Source organism: Falco naumanni, chromosome Z (assembly GCF_017639655.2).
Source record: "Falco naumanni isolate bFalNau1 chromosome Z, bFalNau1.pat, whole genome shotgun sequence".
Classification (NCBI taxonomy): domain Eukaryota; kingdom Metazoa; phylum Chordata; class Aves; order Falconiformes; family Falconidae; genus Falco; species Falco naumanni.
In genome coordinates this window covers 50436433-50453248 of record NC_054080.1, presented here as the reverse complement: position 1 = coordinate 50453248, position 16816 = coordinate 50436433, and the positions used below count along the sequence as shown (strand labels likewise).

The following is a 16816-nucleotide window of genomic DNA, read 5'->3' as shown; positions in this document are numbered from 1 at the left end:
TGATTCTTCTAAATGTTTTTCAAGAATATGAATTTCTTTTCATATCTTATAGTGGTGTATTTTCCACAATAATTTGGAGTGTTATAACAGGAGGTCTTATTCCCCAATTAATAACATAAATTATTCATACCTGGTTTGGGGGATCTTTCTGATATGGTGGCCACATGTTCACCATAAAGAGATCGCATCCTTTTTTCACCTCCCTGTTCTTCTCTATTAGATGATCAAAGTGCTCTTTTTCGTATGATATAAATCATGTGGTCTTTGGAGGATGCCAAACATAAATGTTATGGGGGTGTATGGATGGTGGAAACCTTTTCACTGGCTTTTAGCCTCTTTTGGGAACTCATGGAGACACATGAGATCAAGCTCCAGGCCAGGTAAATTTCTCTTCATTAGTTCATTACTGATGCCCATCCTGGAAGTATGTGCAATAAGTAGAGATGAGGCTGTGATAATTGGATTTCTAAGCTGTAAAAAGAAGGAGCTTGCAAAGGATGCTGAGGTGAGTATTGCTTGTGACTTAGTTGTCCAGCTAGCTGACTCAGTAACAGAGTAAGAGAAAACCTGGGAAGTGATTTGTATTTCTCCTACATAAACTTCTGGATGTTTCCTGGGTCATGGCTTTGTGTGGCATATGGCACTGTATTCCTGGAGTTAGACTGGAAGAAAACTTTGGGATATGGGTCACGGACCAGTTGGTTGCTGTAGGTCAACAATTCTGTTCTTTAGTTCAGGTTTTCTGGTAAAGTTTGAGCTGTGTGTGTAAACTCTATTGTGTTGCTGAGATGAAATGTATGTTAGTCTACTAAGCCATTCTGTGCCTTTTGGCCAGTTTGTGGTTGGAGCAGAGTGAGCTTGCATCTGCTTACAGAAAAACTCTGCAGGCTTTTTCTGTCTTCTCCTAGCCGGTGGTTTTGGTACTGTGTTAGCACGGCTTTGTGCTGAGGAAGTTGAGGGGGAGCTGGTGTACAGGTAAGGCTGTGTTACTAGTTCTGAAGCTCTTCGGTATCTGTTATCTTGACACCTGCTCTCTTTTGCTGGTTCAGAAAGGTCATGCAGAATAGAAGTATGGTGGAGTATAGCTCTGTTTTCTCCATATTGTTTGGCACTGTTTGTGATCTGTGACAACAGTGGCATTGAAAAGATGGCCTTGGATTCCCTTCCCTAAGTACAGTGAGGATGGTTCCTCTAATGGTGCAGCTTTGTGGTAAAGAGGCGCTTGTGCTTCATCTTGACTGATTCATCCAGAAGACGTTAGCCGTGTCTTACTTTGAAAAGCCAGGTAAGCGTTAAGAGGAATGGGAGATCTGCTTGGTAGAAATAAATATTTTCTTGATTGTATTTGTTGTTTAAAACATAAATAAGCCTCTGACATGTATTTGGAGTTTAGGTTTTGCATGTTAAATTGAGTTTGAGTATGAAAAAGTCATGTTATCTGTTGTGATAAAATAGCATATAATATACACTGATTTTGCTAAGTGAAAGAAGAAACCGTTATTCTGTTAAGCTAGGCTTCATAATGCAGGTGGAATCTAATCTAAGATGCTTAATCCTGAGAGAAAGCCATCATTTGATTCACGCAACATGTGGGTGGGTAGTCTGTGAAGAGGTGAAGAAGTTATGTGTACACTGAAACGATTGTCTCGTGGAAATTTTAATTGTAGACATAGAATTCAGAATAGAATTAAGGAAGTAAACCTTCATGGAACTCTTTCTTAAAATGAATTACTATTTCAGTTCGTAAGGCCAAAGATCTGCAATGATAGTTCTGAGACAGAAGCTGTGGATCTTTTCAGGTTACATCTGGATTCTTAGAATACCTGAAAGTGAAGAAAATTCATACGCATACTTAAAAAAATTGAGCAGGTTTTGAGGATATTGTATAGCCAAATTATATAGCAAGGTACAGACCTTGCTATATAATTTGGCAACAGTGTACTGGCAACAGTGATCTGCTGAATATTTTGAGGGTAAAAACAGGTATTTTGGTGGTGTAAGTTAACACCTAAGACTGGTTTTGTTGGGTTAAGTTTTCCAAGAAATACGTGTGTATATTCATGTGCACAAAGACTACTGTAAAATTTTTATTAGAAGTTCTGCCTTTACAGTATTTTAATTCAAAATAAGTATTGCAGCATTCTCCTTTAGGAGAAGAAAAAGAGTAATGGGAAAAGAAACCCAGAATAATGAGCACTTTTCATGTATTGGTCCTATTAAAGTTGGTAGCAGAACTTCATTGACATAGAGGAGTAAGGATTTATGTATTTTGTGACTCTGAAATTGACATGTCAAAACACTCTGCATTACATTTTTGAAAGAAGAAATTAAAAAGTAATGATACAGTAAGAAGTTAATCTTTAGCTAAATATGTGTAATTCTCATGGTTTAAAAGTCAGCAACAACAGTTGGACTTAAAGTTCTTTTCCAATCTAAACGATTCTGTGAACATATAAGAGTTGTAGACTTATTTTAAAGTAGAAGTAATATGAATTAAAATTATTAGAACAGATTGAAGCTGTTGATTCCTTTTTGGTTACTAATGTAATAGCACAGCCTACGTTTACATGTAGAAGTCTTTTTTTTTTTTTTTTTTTTTTTTTTTTTCTTTAGATACAGCTAGAGAAATCAATAAAGTGGGAGAAGTTGGTAGGTGTATTTCTCTCTTAATAAGAAAGAATAAAGTTCAGGTAAAAAAACCCCAAACTTAAGTATAACTACATTTCCCATATCTACTGGCACTATTTAAGTCTCCTGTGTTTTGTTGGATTTTTTTTTTTCCTTTCTATATAGCGCTAAGGTTTTGGTCAAATGAATAAAACCCCCCTCAGGTTTCTTTTAAATGTTCTTTTCAGTGCATGGCTTGTCTGCTCCTTATTTTTTGGTGTTCCTTTCCGCACCACTCCCCCACCCTCCCCACCCCCTGTGTAGAGCTTTCTTTCAGTTAATAACTGGCTTTTTGCTGATGATTTGTAGAAATGACATCTGATTGCAACTACATATGGCCTAAATTATGCACAATGAGCAACAGAAATTATTTAAGAAAAAGCAAAAGCATTGGCAACTTTTACTCTCTGACAATTTTCCTCTACTTGTTTGCTGTATGAAGAGTTGCGCTTTTTCTGAAATAAATGCTTGGTATTTCTAATTTGGGATGTATTTATAGAAAGTGTGTATTTATAGTATAGTTTACGAAAAGCTTCATATTCTGCGTAGAAATAAATAAAATGGCTATGCCCATTAATCTGTTTCTGTCAAACGGGAAATGAACTGGGATGTTTGCTTGCTTGATTTTATTCAACTTTGGACCATCTCCTTTCTTGATTGGTGCGAATTTGGAGACTTTTTGTTTGTTTGTTTAACATTTTTTACACTGTCTTTTCTGATTTTTGTCAGTATACCTGATTTGTTTTACTTGGGACATACTGGTCCCAAGATAGTAGGAGCAAGTGATAATTGTACCAAATTCTTTCTTCTCTATTGAAATGAGTATTTGGCTTAAGAATATCCTCAAACAGTTGCAGACAAGTCAGGTTGTCAGAACTTGGCTAACTGGGGAAGTAAAATAAACCTTTTAGTCTTCAGAAAGTTGTTCTCTGAATCAAGCTTTGTGGATTGAAGACTTTCCTGTTCCCTAGCTGCTTGTCATTGATGTCAGAGCACCACTGGCAATACAGGTTTCATGAGTTTGCCCTAATCAGTGCAGCGCAAGGTCAGCTGGGTCAGCTCAAGCCACTTGCATTGACTTTTTAAACTGATCTGCCCTTTTATTTATGCAATCTATTAGGGAGAGGGTTTGTGCCGTCCCTTCTTTCAGCAATAGTGTTGGGGTGCTAACCTCCAGCTGCCTGGATGCATTGACCATCTGGGAGTTATATTGTCTTTGTCTGGCACAGCTGTTGCAAGGTGAATGTCTATCCCCAGCCTTAAAGCACTGTGGAGGAGGTTTGAGCTAAAGCATTTCACTTTGTGATTGCCACAGACTGCCACAACAGGCATATTGCTGTTGCTTATTCTAAGCTAAGGTTGTGTTGCCTTGTGGTTGTAATGCAGCGGGGTGTGATCGCAGGCGGTTAATGAAAATTCAGCTGACAAGGAGTCATTTATTCACTTTTGGTCATGTGTACACATGTGAGTACACTGCTGGACATGGGGGCTGTGAATTAGAGGTAGCTGGTACCAATGAAAACGTGTTTTGGTCTGAACAGGTTTTGTAACGGGGCCAAGGTGAGGAGTGTGCAGCAGTGTTGTATTGTTCCAAGGAATTGCTGTGAAGAAGGGTCCTGGGATTCAATGGCTTCGTGAAATGACATATTTGTCTTGAGTTGAGTAACACTGTGATTTAGAATTAGTCAGTTTTTTCTCTGAAGTCTTCGATTTGACCACAACATTTGTGCTCTCTGAGTTTATGGACATAGTGGATATGTGTTGCGGATTTGCATTAAAGAGGTACTTTACTGGAGCACTTTTAAAGCATAACCTTATTGACAGAATATGCAGTTAAGGGTTTTTTTCCCCCATTTTTGATAGGCCAGTGATACTTAGTAACTTGAAATTTCACCAGAAACAGGTCTAGGAGGTAAACTATTTTGTCAAGAAATTTTGACACCACGTGAGATACAAATTACCATAGTAGACTAAGTTGCTACGGAAGAGCTATCTGTTTAAACCAACCATTGTTAAGACTGTATATGGATTGGGAAAATATGGTGGTGATGGTGGGAAAATATTTAGTTAACACTTTGAAGTCTGGTTTTGATTATGTATTCATGAGTCATTTACAAAAGCAGAATTATTTCCAGCTCTCACGCATTCCTGTGAAACTTGGTAATGTTGTGTTTCTCTAGGCAGTTTCATCTAAATGGTTTCTTATGCTTCTGATTTTTTGTTACTAATACATGTGTACTGTCATTTTCTAGGTATTTCAACAACCTTCTTTAAGTGACCTAGAGTGTCTTATTACAATGCAAAAATCTGAAATCAAGCTTTTACAGGAAAAATTGAAAAAAAGAAGTTTTAACCTAGCAGAGCATAATTTGTACACTACAGATACTCTGGAAAGCGGCAATAGACGGACAGGAAGAAAACATGAGGTGGGATATTTTTATTGTCTTGTGTGTTTGTCTCTAAGTCAAGCTGGTAAAGCCAAACATTTTTGCTCAAGGGTCCAGATAATAATTTTAATATCTGTTGATGCTGCTTATAATTCTGGAAGCTTACTTGAATGGTTCTTGTGTTATCTGCCAAAGACTTGTTAAAATAGCTGTTGGGAGTAGAAGGTTTTGCCTTATTAAATACTGAATAAGGGATTCTTAATTAAAATAAGTATTTGAAGGATAAATTATTCTAGGTTCGTTAAAATGAGTATTTTTTGGGGTATTTTGTTGTGTTTATCAGAATGACCATCTTTCCCTGGAAGGAAAATGAGAGAAATATAAATGGCTATTATGATGATTTTATAAGTGAAAAATACCTTTTGTTAAAAATCCTTTATTTTTGAAGGATGACTTTTTTTTTTTCAATATGAAGAATGACAACAATGTCCTTTTGGAGTTTATACTTCAGACTTTTTATTACTCTGTATACTGCTGGACTGCCTCATGATGGCTTGCTATTAAATTTAGATACCAGGTAACAGTAACAGCTATAAACTATAGCTAATTAAATAGATCCATAAGTGATTCTATGGCTTAAATTGATTTATTAAATTAGCCAAAGTCATGATGTTTCTCAGCGTGTTCAGTCTCTTCCTCATCTAGTTTTTTTTTTGTTATTATTATTACAATTGTACAGAATGTGAGAAACTTGGAAGACATTTCTGTAGCAAGGAAGCAAATAGAACATACTTCTGTGTGGTATAAGGACCATTATGTCCTGCTTCCTTAGGAATCTCCTGGTTTCCCCACATTTGGTATCCATAACATTTCCCTTAAGAGATTGTATGGCTTGTTCTTTCTCAGTATCCTGCACTGTATGCTATTTTAGGAAAAAGACATATTTTAGAATATTTGTTTAGAAGCATGTTGTGGTGCCTCTGTGAAGATGTGGAGAAAGGACAAAATACTGTGCAGACAGTGTAGAGTGAAGAATATAAGGTGAGAAGCTGTCCTGAGAACACCAAGGTCAGTGAAGGAGAAGAGGGAGAAGATGCTCCAAGTGTCAGAGCTGGTATTTCCCTGCGGCCCTTGGAGAGGACCATCATGGGACTGATACCCACACTGTAGCTTGTGGAGGAGCCCACACCAAAGCAGATGGATATTCCCTCATGGAAACCACAGCATGTGAAGAGGAGTCCATGCTGGAACAGGTTCTGCTGACAGGAACTGTGGCCCATGGAAGATCCACTCTGGAGCAGGTTTGTCCTGAAGGACTCCAGCCTGTGGAAATGCCCATGTAGAGCATGGGAAAAGAATGAGGAGAAAAGAGTGACAGAGAGGAGCTGTTCTGGACTGACTGTAACCCCCCATTCCCCCTTTCACTGTGCTGCTCAGTGGGAGGTAGAGGAGTCAGGAGTGAAATTGAGCCTGGGAAGCAGGGTGGGATAGAAGCAGGGTGTTGATTTAATATTTTCTTTATTTCTTACTACCCAAATCTGTTTTAAGTGGCAATAGCTTAAATCAATTTTCCCCAAGTTTAGTCTGCGCATGATGGCAAATGGTAAGCAATCTCCATTTCTTCATCTCAACCCATGAGCTTTTTCATCCTATTTTCTCCCCCTGTCCTGTGAGGAAGGCGAGTGAGCGAGCGAGCAGTTGGGTGGGTGTTTGACCCATTGCCAAGGTTATCCCCACCACAATGTTACTTCTTGTTTGCTCAGAGTAATGTAAATGAGAGTACTGTGTTTGTCATGGACTGCTCACTGTTTCAGGAATAAAGCAATTACACTCCCTTGAGTAAAAGTAAATATGAACCTTTTAAAGGCTACTGTAGACTATCTTCTCCTGTTTTGATATGTAGATCCTAATCATGCTGTTTCAGTACTCAGGGGTTTTGATATGTGCACTTTTTCACATGTGCATGCAGTGTCTAATAAAACTTTTGGGAACTAATCTCACAGGCTACAAATCTTTTGTATTTAGGCAAGACAGTAAGGAAAATTGTAGGAACATTCCACCTTCAGGATCACAAAATATACATACGAAGTAGAATAAGTAGTACTGCTGTCTGTACTGATTTTCCCTTGCAGTGATATATCTTCCGATTACCTTGTTGTTCAGTCTTTTATGACAGAAGTTATTAATGCATGATTTCACAGGAAGAATATGTTGGATATACAATTCTTGTTTTACAACAGTGATACTTTTGGTTTCACAAAGACTCTGTCTTGTTAACCCTTCATCCATCCTTACGTGCATTTCCAGGATATGAAGAATAAACATGGAATCACTTCTGAATAGAGTGACACTGCTTTGATTACTTTCAGCTCTAAAAAGTGCCAGGTTTTGGAAGAAGTAGTAATTGAAAAGGTTTTAAAAAGAAGGACCTGGGACAAAATATAAACATGCCAGTAGTGTAATAAACCGGAATGTGTGGCCACATGACTGTATGCTTCCACCTATGTTTGGTTCTGCAGAATTCAATGATATATACACATCTATAGCCTAGTGTTTTTTGTGGATTGCAGAAATTCAGATCTCTTGTCTACTGTCATACAGAGGAATAGAAACAACTTACTCTGCAAGACACGTGATATAGTGGTTAAAAGCTTTTGTTCAATGTACATGTTTGGTGTCATTTTCTTGCTATGGTTAAGTGTGTACTTACATAGCCCAGTCTCTGTGGAAAGTGGTACACCTGAGTGCCATTTTGTACAAACACTTGAGACTCACGTTGCTTATCTTATAGCTCTTTTTGGAGCTTAAGCTTTGTAACTTTGTGATCTATGTATGATTTCAGTTACCTGATTAAATTGCCATCCATATATCTGCTGGCGAATTCAGTAATACAGCCCTTGTTTTTTTATAGGTAAGCTTTCCCACTGTATTATACATGGGGGTTATGATTGCCTTTTATTGATACACATTCTATAGCATTCTTCTAAGTCTGTAATGCGAAGATACTAAAAACCATAAGTTAACTTGCAGTACTGGTAATGTTCTTGTTGAAACATGGTGAATCAAGAATTCACCATTTTTCCTCTCACCTATATCTTGTCAGCTTCTGGTTCACCTTCAACACTTCTGTTTCTTCAGCTGATAAAAACATATTAAGATTCCTGCCCACTGTCTGTAGTGCTATATCCTGGCAGACATTGTTCTGATCTGTGTGTTCAGGAAAGTCCTCCACATTTCGGCAGGAATTTTGGCTTCCCTTGTTTGCGTTGTTGTTGTTGTTGACTTCTTTTGGGACTCCATCAAACACAAGACCTGTTGAATTCAAGAGCATGGCTATTTCCAGACATATACCGTAGTGTCTTTCATGGTGCAGACAGGTAACAGAAGGTTGTTTAGAAGTATCTCCTTTTTCTGCTTCCTGTGCCTCTGTTAACAGTTACAACTGTGTCCCCCATACACTTACGAGCTATTTCTTCACATTAAATCTTCTGTCACAAAGTTTCATGTCTATTAATATTACAAAGTCTGTTTATTTCTTTTGTAAACAAGTTTTAGGATCATTTGATGAAAAATCTTCTGTTGTTACCCTTTACTGACTTGGAATAACATTCCTTCCTCATAAAACTGTACTTTTTGTCATTCCTAAACATTTAGGAAATGTTTTAAATGTTACAATTTGTGTATATATTTAATACGGGTATATTTAGATTTACTGTAGAATTTGAGGACTGACTTAAAAATTAAATGCTTAAACCTGGCAGCAGCAGCAGAGTTTGCAGTTGTGAGAAGGGTATTACAGATGCCATCTTCCAAATTGAGTTTTGCAGCAGCCCCAGGCAATCAAATTACAGTGTATTTTGCTACACAATCTTTTCTGTCTTGGTAGGAAAATTAAACTGTTTGCCTTCTTAGCAAAGATTGCCTTCAAACTACTTATGTGCAGCTGTAAAGCCCAGACCCAGCTCCTTCTCTCCACAGACCTCTAGTCTGATAACCTAAACAGGTAAAAACGTATTCAAACAATAGAATATTTCTTGATGTATATCACCAATCCTGGCTGTTCTCACAGGGAATTATTCCCATGTCTGTGATTAATTACAGTTTTTCCTCTGTTGTTTTCCATACCTTGGCCCTGTGAAAAAAGAGTCACAGTGCAATCCCAAGTGGCTAAATGTAAATATAAATAAATAAGTATAAAACCTGTTGTGTTATTCTTAGCAGTGTGATACTGGTTTGTCCACTTGTTTTTCTTTGTTGTCTTTTCCTTTGGCAAGAAATGCTGTGCTTTGACCTTTTATCCCTGATTTCAGAGAGATCATGTAATTTCCAAGTCATCTGTATACAAACAAAAAAGTTTACCTAGGAAACATCTCTGGAAAAATAATACGTTCTGGATTTTTAGGAAGAATTAGTATGGGTGTGCATTCATTAGGAAATACAGAAGATAGGAGTTTTAAGATCTTGGTTTTACTGAGTATATTTTTTGATATGTTGGTCTTTGGATGTTCTGCTTCAGCATATGAAAGATCAATTTGGTTTTGTGCAATGTTAAAATCTTTACTGATTAATATCAGCGTCTATTAACTGAAGTAAACTTTTAGATATCTCTGCCAGAATTATTAGGAAAAAATATAAATCAGTAATCTTGCTATCTCAAAGAGATATACTTCTAGTCAGTACAATTTTTACTGACAATATAAAACCATAAATTTTGAAATACTGTTTTAAATCTTCCTTGAAATTTTCTTCTGTTTTCTTCTGTTATATGAAGGGGCTGACAGCAGTATACAAAATATATCCATTTGACAGTTATATTTTAAATGTACTAGAATTCTTTCCAGATGTTCATTTTGGGTTTGTTTTTTGGGTTTTTTTTAAAATCTCATTCAGACACATTTCAGAAGCAAAAGAACCCAAAACCAAGAGAAAAACACCTTGGCAATATTTAAATTGTTAAATATGTTATATTATTATTTTCTGATATTTCATGATTTTTTTTTCCTTCTTTTTGGAACCCATACAGTTTAAAGTGAAAGTGTGGTATACAGTGTCTTCTAACCTATATTCCTGGAAGGTAATAGTCAAAAAAAAAAGCCAGTTGCTAATTAATATTCTTTTTAGATTAAATGAATTTAATGGAATAGTAAAAGTGTTGGAATGTATAGTACTCAAGAAGACTTCATCATGCATTGCTTTTGTTGTAAATCAGTAATTTTACATCAGTAATTTTACAGTAAAAATGGCAACATGCAACAACAATAATCGCAATTAATCTTTTATTTGACTTCATCTATGAAATAGCATTTTATTTTATTGGTATTAAGTGTGTGTTAGTATTTCTCTGTCCTTAACCAAAGTTATTCAGAAAATCAAAGTCTAATTTGATGAGGTCTGTCTTTCCTTCTTTCTTTCCTTCTTTCTTTCCTTCTTTCTTTCCTTCTTTCTTTCCTTCTTTCTTTCCTTCTTTCCTTCTTTCCTTCTTTCTTTCCTCCTTTCCTCCTTTCCTCCTTTCCTCCTTTCCTTCTTTCTTTCCTTCTTTCCTTCCTTCTTTCCTTCCTTCTTTCCTTCTTTCCTTCTTTCCTTCTTTCCTTCTTTCTTTCCTCCTTTCCTCCTTTCCTCCTTTCCTCCTTTCCTCCTTTCCTCCTTTCCTCCTTTCCTCCTTTCCTCCTTTCCTCCTTTCCTCCTTTCCTCCTTTCCTCCTTTCCTCCTTTCCTCCTTTCCTCCTTTCCTCCTTTCCTCCTTTCCTCCTTTCTTCCTTTGCTATAAGGACATATGACATAGAATGAACAAGAAAGCTGCCCAGTTTAAGTGTTACTTTTACATATTCTTTCTCCAGATTGCTATATGAAGCTGTACATAATATAAACACATATTCTTGTCTCTAGTTAGTCACATTATAGTTAATGACCATATGGTCATTATGGTATAAGATCTACTGTCTGTTGTATTTATATTCCTCAAGCATATTGTTCCTTCAACTTCACAGTGTGTTAAACTATTTCAAAGGGAAAAAAATCCTTTCCCTCTTGTTTCTGGTTGTCCTATCAAGTGTAACCTTGGACCCTTATAGAGCAATTAGACCAGCCTCTATCCCCTCCTTTGTAATGAGGTTTCTTGCATTTCTGAGTCTATAACCCTTTAGTCTTCCCTAATGGGACATCATTATTCTGAAAGAAACAATGTAAATGTAAATGAATATTCTCATTAACGAGTCACAGAGAAACCTTTAGTGGTAGCGCTGTGGTAATTCTGCTTGTTATTTCTCTGGTATTCCATGCAGATTTTTTTTTTTTTATAATTCATTATTAGTATTCAAAATTACTTCTTCTTTAATTCTGCATGTCTTTCATAATCCAGTGTTCCAACTAGTTCAACCATGTCCTTGTTTTATTCTCCAGGAACCACCTGTGAAACGCTCAAGGTCTCTGTCCCCAAAGAGCTCTTTTAGAGAGTCAGAGGAGCTAAGGAAGCTTAAAATAGCTGAAAGGAAGATTGAAAACTTAGAGAAGAAACTGCAGCTAAAGGTGAACATTAAAAAAATAAAAATAACACCCCCCTCTAGCTATAAGCTTGCATAGATAAAGATATACCAAAATAAACAGACATTTTAAAAAAGCAAAATGCACATATCGTCATGGGCTGTAAGTGTGTTAGCATCAGAGAGCACTCTCCATTTCCTTTTTTCTTTGCTGCTACAAATCTTGTGTTGGTACTCCTGCAGTCTTGTGGAAGCCTAATTTGAGCTGTCATCAATAATACATGTTTGTTAAATACATTTTCAAAATTCACATCTGAGAATATATATTCCAAGAAATTCATGTATTCATATAGAAATAAAGTAAAGCAGGAAGTCCAAACAATTTTTTTTTTTTTTGGTACAGTGAGGCCAATATTTTAAAATGCTGAAGTCAGTTACTTGGAACAGATTTACCCGTTGTACTTTTAGAAGTTATGGCACAGAAGTTGTTGTTCTAACAAATGCTGTAATAAAGCCCCAATAAACAACTCCTGACCCCCTCCTCTCCCCCCTCCCCCACAATGGTAGAAAAGCTTAATTGAGCATATATTAACAATTCCCCATTTTGTGCCTGTTCTATAGATTTTTGTGTTGGTTTGCTGGGTGGAGGGGGGGGGGGCTGCTTTGCTTTTTTCTTCAAATAGAGTAGCTTTTGAGTGGACTTGTATCAAATTGTACCTCAGAATGTAAAATTCAAAGCCTGAGTATATTTTCTTAAACTTTTACAGTTTGTACCCTCTTTCTTTTCTCTTGACTTTTTGTTATTTTGCTGGTTATTTTTGTTCAGTTTTAATGGAATTTCAAAGTTATCTTCAGTATATGTAGCCTGAATCAGAACTGGCTGTGTTGAATGTGCTGTGCTGTGATAGATGTCTGATTAAGTGAAAAAAAAATTGGGAGCCCTACAAACCATAGTTGTGAGCTCCTGCCTCATGCAAAAATACACTCATATATGGTAATTCAACTTAGAAAAAATGTGAGTGGGAATTGTATTTTAGCACAAATGCAAAAGTTCATCACTCTATGCACCTGAGACAGTCAAATGTGGTGTCTTAATACATGTAGAATATATGGACAGGAAGGATAATTTAAGCTTCAAACTCATTCTTGCAGGCTGTCTTGTTCCTTGTTTCTGGGAGTCAGAAGATGAACTTTTGTTTTTTTCTCTCTATTGAGAAATCTAAAGCATGTCCTACCAGCTCTACCTGAGAACTGGCCTTTGACAGGCCTCCTGTGCGTTACTGTTAGTCGGCTTGCCAGACACTGGTGCTATGGATTATTCCGGCACTGTGGACTGCAGCTGCACTGCCCTTGGCAGCAACACTCACACATCATTGTGTGTGGTTGTTGTCTGAAATAATGGAATTCCACATTTCTTTGTGTTTTCTTCTGGAAAGATGAATGAGGAGAAGCACTCTTGACTTTTCTAAGCAGATGCAGAAGAGAGAGGGCTGTTACTCTTTTTGCATGACCTCATAACATAATATTTACTGTTCACTGTACTGCCTTGGTCATTCCTTCCACTTAATCTTAAAGCCTAATTTAGGAATCCGTGCAGCTTTATTATGTTGCAAGTGTGGGATCTCTATCACAGCTGTTAATCCATGAGGTCTTTAAGGGCTAACTCTTATATCTCCCCTTGAAACTGAATATATTAACTCCTTGCATTTTCTGTAGGAAATCTACTTGGCTTCTTCTACAGAATGATTTAATTGATTGGAAAGAAGCTGTAGAGGCCCAGGTCAACATATTAAACACTGTTGTGGCACAACATTGGGGATTCAATGCGGCTATTGACAACGTAACAGCAAACTCAGCTGTCATAACATTAACATCAGAATAAGTCTGTTGGTACTGTATGATTTCATGATATTGGGTTCCTCTCAGGCATTGCTTCCAACAAAGAATAATGCATGTGATCAGCATTCTTGAAGCTGGCACTTGCATTATTGCCTCTTCAAGCAAAGTGTTGAGTATATGATTATGTGAAATATACTTGCTCAGAAAAATGCTTGCTTTATCAATAACCATACTGATGATGCATATCCTGAAGGTGAAATGGTGACTTTATCCATCAGTCCTTCTGAAAAGTTGGTAACAGTTAAAAAGATGATGAACAGCTTTATTTATGTGATTTTAAGGATCAGGAATATTTGATGCTCCAGTTCAGTATTACAAAGGAATAGAAAAGAGCAAGATCCCATTCATAGGATTTTCCAGTTCTTCTCAGCAGACTCATTTCTGGCGAAGGAAAGTTGGCTCCTCCTGTCTTCATTGCTAATTTAAATAGGGCAATCACATAAATTCAAAGTGTCCATAGTTTTGGTACAGAATTGGCCTCATTTATGCACTGTAGGACATAGTAAAAAGTAACAGAGCATGCCAGATGCCACCCTTTTTTAAGGAAGAGAATGTCAAGTAAATAACAGTATTTCATGAATTGTGAATAAGAAATTGTCAAACTTGTGCTTAGAATGGTCCAAAGTATAAGTAGATCAATCTACTGTTGGTCTTTAAGAAGTGGGTAGGAGTTGGGTTGCTGAAAGTTAGTTGATATGAACTTAGAATATCTTTTCTTCCTGGCTTTTAACTGGAAAGTGTTCAAAATCAGTAGGAGATCTCTCCTTTGAGTTTTCACATCCTTTTTGTTTAAAGTTCTAGTTTTTTTTTGAGATAATTAGAACTAGAATATGTAGATCAGTCTTGAAGGCCACCTTAATACTTGTTTATGTGAGCAAGGACATGCTGTTATGTTTAGTTTACATTTCATACATAGTCCTGTTACATGTATAGTATTCAGATGCCAAAAATGTATTAAAATTGTGGTGTTTCCACATAAGTACTTTTAGAAAAAAGTATTTTTGTAATGGTCAGGTTCCTCACTTGTCTTCTTGTCAGCCTAAGAAGTGTAGTCAAAGAACTGAGTGTATTTTTTAAAATTCCATTTTAGTTCAACTTTTACTGTAACAGAAGTTGTTACAGGTCAATTTCAACAAAATTTTGAAGTAGTGATTAGAATCTATTGGCTTGTCTGAACTGCCTGCAAATAACAAAATTACTGTTTTTCCACAGGCAGTTGTGTTCTTCCTCATGCAGATTGGACTTTATCTTTTTGTCTTTCATTGTTGCATGGGAAGTACTTAGCATGACAGTGCTGTAGAGTAACCTAAACATCCAGCACTACTAGAGATGGTTGTTCTGTCCCATTTCTGTCAATATGTAGAGAAGTGTATACAAGACAGTTTAATTATTAAAAAAATATAACATAATTCAATGAGATGGAACTAACTGACATTATGGAAATTACAATGTAAATTTAAAGTTCTGAAGTCCTTAATAATTCAATAGAGAGTGATTAGGATAGTTATTTGTCTGATTTCTATTTCTGCGAGAACAGGGCAACTGATAAGGGAAGGTAGTAACTAATGGAACGGGTAATAGAACAAGTGGCCAGTAATGAACGATGTAGATCCATAAGTAGGCAAAGCCAAATTCTACACTTGGTTACATCTCTGAAAGGGCATTGACACTAACAAACTTCTGAGGATTTGTGCTGAAGACCTTATTTTCCAGTACCTTGCCAAACTTGATTTCATTTCCAAACAGTGATTTCATGAACTTGTCTTGAAAACACAACATCTATAACTGATTCTTACAAAATTTTCTGTTGTAGTTTCAGACAAAGTTTGATAACAGTCTCTGTGTCCTTTGTCATAAATTTATCTTGCTGTTTGTGTCCTTGGTTTTAATATTGTAGTATTTATATGAGCCACTTAAACCCAGTCAAAAATACTTTTTCAGAAAGTCTAAATTTATAAACATACCTGGTTTAGAGGTTGTTTCAGGAAAAAAAAAAAAAAAGCAACCACCACTTTGGGAAAGTATTTAATGGTAAAGTCACTTTGGTAACTGCTTCTGTTCCTAAATCTGCTTTTGTGTTGCACGATTAACTTCCAGAAAACTTCTAGAATTTTATGTATAGTAGTGTCTGAAATTTTAGCTGGTATGTTTCAGCTTTTTTTGTGTCATGGAAGCTGGACTACATTTTAGAAGCCAAGTTAAGTGTAGGTACTTTGTAGATAGCACTGCTGTAGAAACCCTTGCCATGTTTTTATAGTGGGATTTAATTTTTATTGCTTGCAGCTCTGACTATTGGTATGTCTTGTTTATTGACTAATGCTGAAAAGCCCTCCTTACATGTAAGAGTAAATAAATGCAAATACAATACTGCAATTTACTTAGAGATTAAGGAACATGTTTTGTAGTTGATCTACAAGCAGAGCTCCCACTGAACTAGAAAAGAAACACTGAGGGCAAGTTTTACTACAGGATAATGTCTGTGAAGTCTTTACTGCTGTATGCCAGAATATGACTTGCTGTGGAATGCCCTCTTCTTACTGTTCCATTTTTTCAGAGCACAGTATTGTCATGTAGGAAAATCTTCTTTAAAACTTGCAAGATGTTATCCTGTAATATATATCAAGGTGTATCTTACTTTTCATTCTGTAAAAAGAGAGTACATTTTTTCATATGGTTTTGATTATATAAAAGCCATTGCAAAATTTATTTTTATTTCTTGTTTGTTACATAACTAGAGGACAAAGTCTGGGTGTTGCAGGTTTATATGTATTCACAGAACAAAATTTATATACGAGGAAATCCTAAAGCCATTTAAACATAGGGGGTTTTGATGTGGACTAAAGCATGGCCAGTGTTTCCCTCAAAAACATGTACATTAGTTTTCCATGGGGAAGAAAATACTTTAGAGGAAAAGACAGGGACAGCAATCCTTTTTCAGTGTATGTATTTTTAGATGTGTTATGCCAGTGCTTTATATATGATAAAACCTGACGTTTTGGTATTAAGTTTTTTTAAACTTCTCAGCAGCATGAAAAAAATGTTTTAAGTAAATTTTGCCAAATGAGCAAAATTTGCCAAAGTAGCAATAAGAAAAATTTAATCTTGGGAATTGTGATTCCTGATCTTTTTATTTAGATTTCTGAGGCTCTTAATAGCTACTTGAACAGAACTTTTGTTTCATGTCATCTGTGTGACAGCCTCTTACATTTTGCCCAACTCTAATTTTGTTTTTCTGGTGCTATACAGACTCGAGAAACTGATGAGCTAAGAGCAGCCCATGAAAAACGCAAAGAGAGGCTGCAGATGTTACAGACCAACTACAGAGCACTAAAAGAGCAATTAAAGCAGTGGGAAGAGGGCGATAGCAGGTAAGTTACATAGCTCA

General features: G+C 36.3%; 1 protein-coding gene across 2 annotated transcripts in view; it reads left to right on the top strand.

Moving 5' to 3' along the window:
* Positions 1-16816, top strand: part of CNTLN (centlein) — a 197735-nt gene that overhangs the window by 85915 nt on the left and 95004 nt on the right. For both annotated transcript variants that reach the window (XM_040579978.1, XM_040579977.1), the window contains exons 9-11: positions 4920-5093; positions 11453-11578; positions 16678-16799. In XM_040579978.1, coding sequence (XP_040435912.1) covers positions 4920-5093; positions 11453-11578; positions 16678-16799 — 422 coding nt within the window. The remainder of the gene's footprint in view (positions 1-4919; positions 5094-11452; positions 11579-16677; positions 16800-16816) is intronic.